The sequence below is a fragment of the Lactuca saligna genome, chromosome 1 (genome assembly GCF_052625555.1).
Source record: "Lactuca saligna cultivar CGN05327 chromosome 1, ASM5262555v1, whole genome shotgun sequence".
In the NCBI taxonomy this organism is placed as follows: Eukaryota; Viridiplantae; Streptophyta; class Magnoliopsida; order Asterales; family Asteraceae; genus Lactuca; species Lactuca saligna.
The window spans coordinates 8,724,291-8,730,697 of record NC_136417.1 but is presented as its reverse complement, the minus strand read 5'-3'; the positions used below and the strand labels follow the sequence as shown (position 1 = coordinate 8,730,697).

The following is a 6,407-nucleotide window of genomic DNA, read 5'->3' as shown; positions in this document are numbered from 1 at the left end:
TTGTAAATATTTAATTTGCATAAAACTTATTGAAATCTTTAAAATGTTAAAAACCCGTAGTAAAGTTTTAGGATATAGGTCTTAGCTAATTTTTTCAAAATTAGCTTTCAAAAGTTTTTTCATTCTAAAATGTATTAAAGACCTGGTAAAAAATCACAATTTAAAAGAATTTACATAAGATTTGTAAGATATTAACAAAATCTTTGACAAAATTTGATTCAAACTCAACAAATCCTTATTTTTCAGGCTTGTGAACTAATTAATATACTACTTTTGTATGTTTTTTTTTTACTAATTAATCAATAAACCACCTGTTAAAATATATAATCACCACTTCTTAAGTTTACTTTTAATTTAAAAATGGTTAAATTGCTCGGTGGAACCTCTCCACACTCTCATGTCCACCTCCCGAAGTGGATGCAATCATTTTTTCATCTCCAATTCAACCAACCACCCATTCTTTTTTCAAGTTATTGCTACATCTAATATAACTAACCAGTTATATCTTAATCATACAATCCACTTCTTGATTTTTCATGTTTCATTTTATCCGTTTTTGTGTTTTTCAGTTAATATTTTTCATTTTTATATCTTAAATAAACATAGTGTAACATACACATTTTGAAATCATGTTTTGTAATGAATAAAATTGTGAAATATTATGTAAAATTGAGTGTTGAGTTCTAACAGATGGTTTTTACTAGAAATGAAGTAAAACTATGTTTAGAATCACTCATAAAAATATTGGAAGTCTTATGAGATTCCAATTAAAAGCCAAATAGTGAAATTTAGCGAAAATATGAAATTTTAAATAAGTAAACTTTTATTATTTGATGTTGTAGAGAATCTCGTTAGAAATTTGTAGGCGAAAACCACGTCAAAATCCGAGTTATAACGAAAAGTTATGACCAACCGAAGATCCGCGATAAAACCGGCACGGCGCCGAATGACGTAAAAAGTGAGTTTTTGATAAACTATTTTTTAGCCTTAGTAATCTAAATGAAAGTCGTAGTATTCGTTAAACCGAGAAATTCGATAACAAGAACGCCAAAATCTGACTTCGTATGAGGAAGTTATGATTTTTCGAAGTTTCAACTTAGCAGTAGACAACTAAAAACTTGAATTTTAGATCGAGCGATATTTTACCAATACATCCTAAACGAGAATCGAAGGTCTCGTCATATGTAATACAACGGTAAAAAGTCTGACGAAAACGGATGTCGGATGAAGAAGTTATGAATTTTTAACGGATTTTCCTGTCCCGGTCTATTAAAAATAATAATATTAAATATAAAGTCAAAATTAGCCGATGAAGTCTAAACGAAAGTTGTAGAGCATAATTTTAGCTACGCATTCATATAAAGAACGTCAAAAACGGAGCTCTTATGCCAAAGTTATGAATTTTAGAAGTTCGGGGCCCGAAAACCGATAATTTTCGCATTAACAGTGTTCAGACACGTCACTCGCACGAAGCAGCAGCGTCACCGAGGTCGTGGCCCAATCTGAAACTGATACGCGTCCTATTCTGATTCGCCGAGACCGAGGTCCTGTAAGAGCCGGACACGCCTCGCATCGGTGGCCAATCCGATGCGAGCCACGTCCCTCGTCTCGTATCCGACGCTCGCACGAAGAAGCCAAGAACCGAGCCATCGAGCTGCTTCCGGACCGAACCTCGCAGGTGCGATGTGGACTCCTCCTAGCCGCAGATTTCCGAACCTTCGCCCCTATATAAAGAGAGGATGCGAGATCTTCCGACTAACTTTGGAAATTTGCCACTTTTAGCCCCTCTTTCCATATTTTCTTCATATTAACTTTCCCCGAAGCCCCGAAATCAATTTTAGCACCCGAAACACATCCCGAGACCCCCGAGAAGCCCGAAAATTTTATCTTTTCGGTTTTGAAGCCCTACTTTCGCAGAGCCCGGTTTTCAATTAAGCTCCCGATTTTCAACATAAAAAGACATATTTAAAGCCGAAGTGTTGTCCAAATTACTATTTTAACCCCCGGTTAACTTAAGGTGAGTTCAATATATATGAACAATTGTATGTTATGTGCTATGTGTTTTTCAGTATTATCATTCTGAGTTATTTTCTCGTGTTATTCGCTATGTTTATAGCAATTGTAATACCTTTGACAATGTAATCAGTGAAAGGACTTAGATTCACATTGGTACTGGTACGTAGCCTCTGGCAATGTAGAGCATGTCTCCGTAAGAGAATGACTTCTATTCTATGGCATTGGCAAATGGTTAGACAGGACTATAAGTCTGAAATCTAACCAGAGGTTAATCAGAAATTACATGTCATCTATGCCATTTGGGCCAAATCTTTATTGATGTATATCAAAAATTGAAAAGAATATCTTTGAATAATGTCTTTGATTGATATGAACGCTTGTCACATGATCTCACACAGATCTTATTGTTCCTCTTTTCTTTGCCACATTGAAGTATATATATGGCATAACATTATATTGTATCTATTTTTGAACTTACTAAGCGTCACCGCTTACCCTATCAATGTTTAACAATTGCAGGTGATAAATAACTATTATGTTTACATACTATTGAAAGATGTAGAATAGTTTGTAATAGTACTTTTGTACTACTTTTTATGTTTGTATAAATTACAATATCTTGGGTAGTTTTGTAATATATATAACACTTTGTAATAGAAGGTTTGTATCCAATCGTTTTTAAATCCTTTAGATCAATGTAAAATATTACTTTTATGAATATGCAAATAGCATGTTTTGGAGTAATGATAATGTGAAATATGAAAGTTTGGGTCTTCCAAAAATACGAAAGTTAGGGTCTTTCAGACGTGTAGCATCTAACAACTCCAATACAATTTTCTGAGGTGAATTGCCCGGTGGTGGTGAGTGGTTCAGTGGGTGGCGGTGACGGTGAAAGTGACAATGTCAGTAAGCAGGGTGGGGATAGGGTTTTCAGTTGGAATTCTAGATAGTTAAACAAATAGGCTGATAATGGAGAAGTGAGAAGTGGTAGTGGGGATTTTGAGGACATAGTGATTCTATGGTGGTAGTGAAGGAGAAGATGGTCATTGAAGGCGTCATGGTGAAAGCTACAGATGCTGGTGGCAGTCGAAGCAACAACAACGACGAACAAAACCAAAGGTGGTCGGTGGGCTTCTGGGGCTTCGATCTAACCTTGAATCGAAACAATCTGCGGGTTGAAGAATTTAAGGCAACAGGGTCGAGACAATTGGGATTCAAGTTTAAATCTAACTAAAACTCCTTAAATTATGGTATGAATAGGTCAAGTATGATTGAATACTCTTAATTCTTATCTTCGACCTTTTCACACGCAAATGTATATACAGGACTTAGTCAATAAACCATAGGGATTATTATTTTGACTTTTTCAAATATTGACCAAACTAATATCCATATGTGGTAATGCATAAAATTATTGTAAACAATGCATAAATGTTTGTACAACTTAAAATTCAACATTTAACAAAAAATGTTTTATAAGGTATATATATATATATATATATATATATATATATATATATATATATATATATATATATATATATATATATATATAGGGTGTGGCTCAGTAACCACTTAAAAAATAGTGAGTAATGCGAGGACAATTCTCCACCATCCATTTCCTCAAGTGCACGCCCATGATAAATAATATGGACTTAAGGATTTAAGCATATGCAACGAACGTCCATGAAACATCATTGAAGTGGGTTGTATATATATATATATATATATATATATATATATATATATATATATATATATATATATATATATATATATATATATATAGGGAAAAGTGAATATACCCTTAAGGGTATATAAGCTTAGGTACCAAAACACACAATAATACGTCGTTTTGTTTGATATATTCATTATAATGTTTAAACATCAACCACTAAATTGATTTACTTTCAAGATTTTTGAAATTTCACTACTATCTTTCTCTTATATCACATCTTTTTATCGAACACCTACTAGGTTGTATATATTGTAGTTGAAAATGAAAATTATGTAAGAGGAAGATAAACGTGTAATTTATAAAAATCATGGAAGTAAATCAAGTTACAAGTTAAATTATAAGAACATTGGACAATTAGAATATATTATATGATACAAAACGATATAGTATAGTGTGTTTGGGTACCTAAGCTTATATACACTTAAGCGTATATATATATATATATATATATATATATATATATATATATATATATAAGACTAGTTTTTTTGCCATGTGTTACTATGTTAGGCATTGTAATCAATATCATGATACTTGTCAATCTATTGGTACTTGTAATTAATATTATGACACTTATCAATCTATTAATTTTCTATTTCAAATTTCAAATTTCAAATTTCAAAATTTAAATCACATTTTAATTACATTAAATTAATAATATTAGAAAAAAAAAATTTATACAAATTATAATAAAATAAAATTTATACAAATTATAAGATGATATATTTTACTTATTTATTTGAATCAACGATTATAATTTTATATATAACTAAAAAAATATCTTTTAATTAATAAATTATTTAAAATTATTAATTAATAGTTTTGAGTTTTAACTTAAAAAGTTTAATTAATTTTCTAACTGTGGTTCTCCGATTTATAAATTAGTGTATATATATATATATATATATATATATATATATATATATATATATATATATATATATATATATATATATATATATATATATATATATATATATATATATATATATATGTGTGACATTTAGGCTGGTGTAGCACTAAAGAACAAGTAGGAAGCTGTTCACTCTCTTTCTCTCTCTCTTTCTCTCACTCACTCAAAAGAAAACCCCATGACTTCCTCAAGGATCCGACCATCCTATCGCCGGAGCCCATCTCTTTCCTCCGCTTCTTCATCATCGCTCGGATCAATGTCTTTCTTCCTCGACGATTCTTCCGTTCCGGCTACTCCACTCCGATACTTCGGCATCCCATTTTCATGGGAACAATTCCCCGGAATTCCAAAGAAAAATAATACCAAAAAGGATTCATCACAGAGTCTTCTCCCGTTGCCTCCCTCTGGTAACTCCTTTAGAAAATCCTTCGGAAAAGACACTGGACCGATGCTCAAGAAATACAGCACCAACGAGAGCTTCCACAAAGATCCCTTTTTTGCAGCTTTTGTGGAGTGCTCAAAGGATGAAGAACTGGTGAAGGGCTCAAAAATCCGGTCAACTAGTGGATTAGCAAATGTGTACAGTTCTTGCAAGAGAACCTGTGAGGTGGCTGAGTCTATTGTTTACCTCCCAAGATCACGTGCAGGATACTTTCACCGATGAATCTCACTCCGTCACTAAAGCCAAAGTAGCGTCGTTAGAAATCAAGGCAATAATAGGGGGAGGCCAGTCCGATTTAAGGATTTGCCCATGGCCATTTTTATTAAGTGTTCGTTAATGTGAATTTGTATAACTTATGGAATGCATATATATGATTGTACTTTATATATAATTAATTTATGTGCTTGACTTCTTTTAAGACAAAAATTTTCATCTATATTTTTTCTCAATGTAAACTGTCATCGGAAGGTCAGCGAAAGCACACTAACCAAGCTTAAAAACATAAAAAGAACCCATAAGAGATGATTTTTGTTTTGGGTTAAATGTAACATATAATAACGTCTTGTTAATGATATACTTATTAGACTATATTATTCCATTTCTATTCATCATATTATTGTATTTCAAAAAATCTATCTAATTAATTTTATTACTATTGTGTAAATATAAAAAAAATCATGGCTATTATGAGATAAATTTTATTAAATACAACATCAGTATATCATACTAAGAAAATACAATATATTATAATTAATAGAGTATATATATATATATATATATATATATATATATATATATATATATATATATATATATATATATATATATTCAATATAAATATAAAATATATTACTCTAATAAATAAACTACAAGTAAACTTGTTTAAATCAATAAAAAAAAGTAAATCCTTATTTCCAACATCTAACTTTTTTTAAAAAAATATGATGTGGTCGTAGTGGTCGTGCCTTTTCTCTGAATTTTAGGAGTAGAGTACAAGATAGTTGGTGAAGTAAAAGATGCCATTTTTATGCATAATGATGCATTGCATGTGATATTGGTATTATTGTTATAAATAATTACAAGCTAACAAGTCAAATTCAGAATCATATTATATACCATGTGAGAACCAATTTCTTCGATGTTTAATGTTTTGGGACCCTAGTAACAAAAACAACGTTTTAAACTAGAAGACATTTGATGAAAAGTTAAGCGAACCTTTCCTAAAATTGAGAATCGAATATTTGAAGGTGGAACCCTTAACGTAGATTGTTTTGATCCAACAAGGTAAAAAAAAAAAA

The 6,407-nt window shown here is 31.0% G+C and overlaps 1 protein-coding gene across 1 annotated transcript; it reads left to right on the top strand.

Annotated features, from left to right (window-relative positions):
* The first annotated feature begins 4,760 nt into the window (after nt 1–4,760).
* LOC145048026 (uncharacterized) lies at nt 4,761–5,504 on the top strand. Its single transcript, XM_078996410.1, has one exon. The coding sequence runs from the start codon at nt 4,846–4,848 to the stop codon at nt 5,329–5,331; it is 486 nt and encodes a 161-aa protein (XP_078852536.1). The 5' UTR covers nt 4,761–4,845; the 3' UTR covers nt 5,332–5,504.
* Nucleotides 5,505–6,407: the final 903 nt, after the last annotated feature.

Excerpts from the sequence above, each read along its gene's own strand:
- LOC145048026 (XM_078996410.1), top strand. The coding sequence starts at position 4,846 with ATGACTTCCTCAAGGATCCGACCATCCTATCGCCGGAGCCCATCTCTT.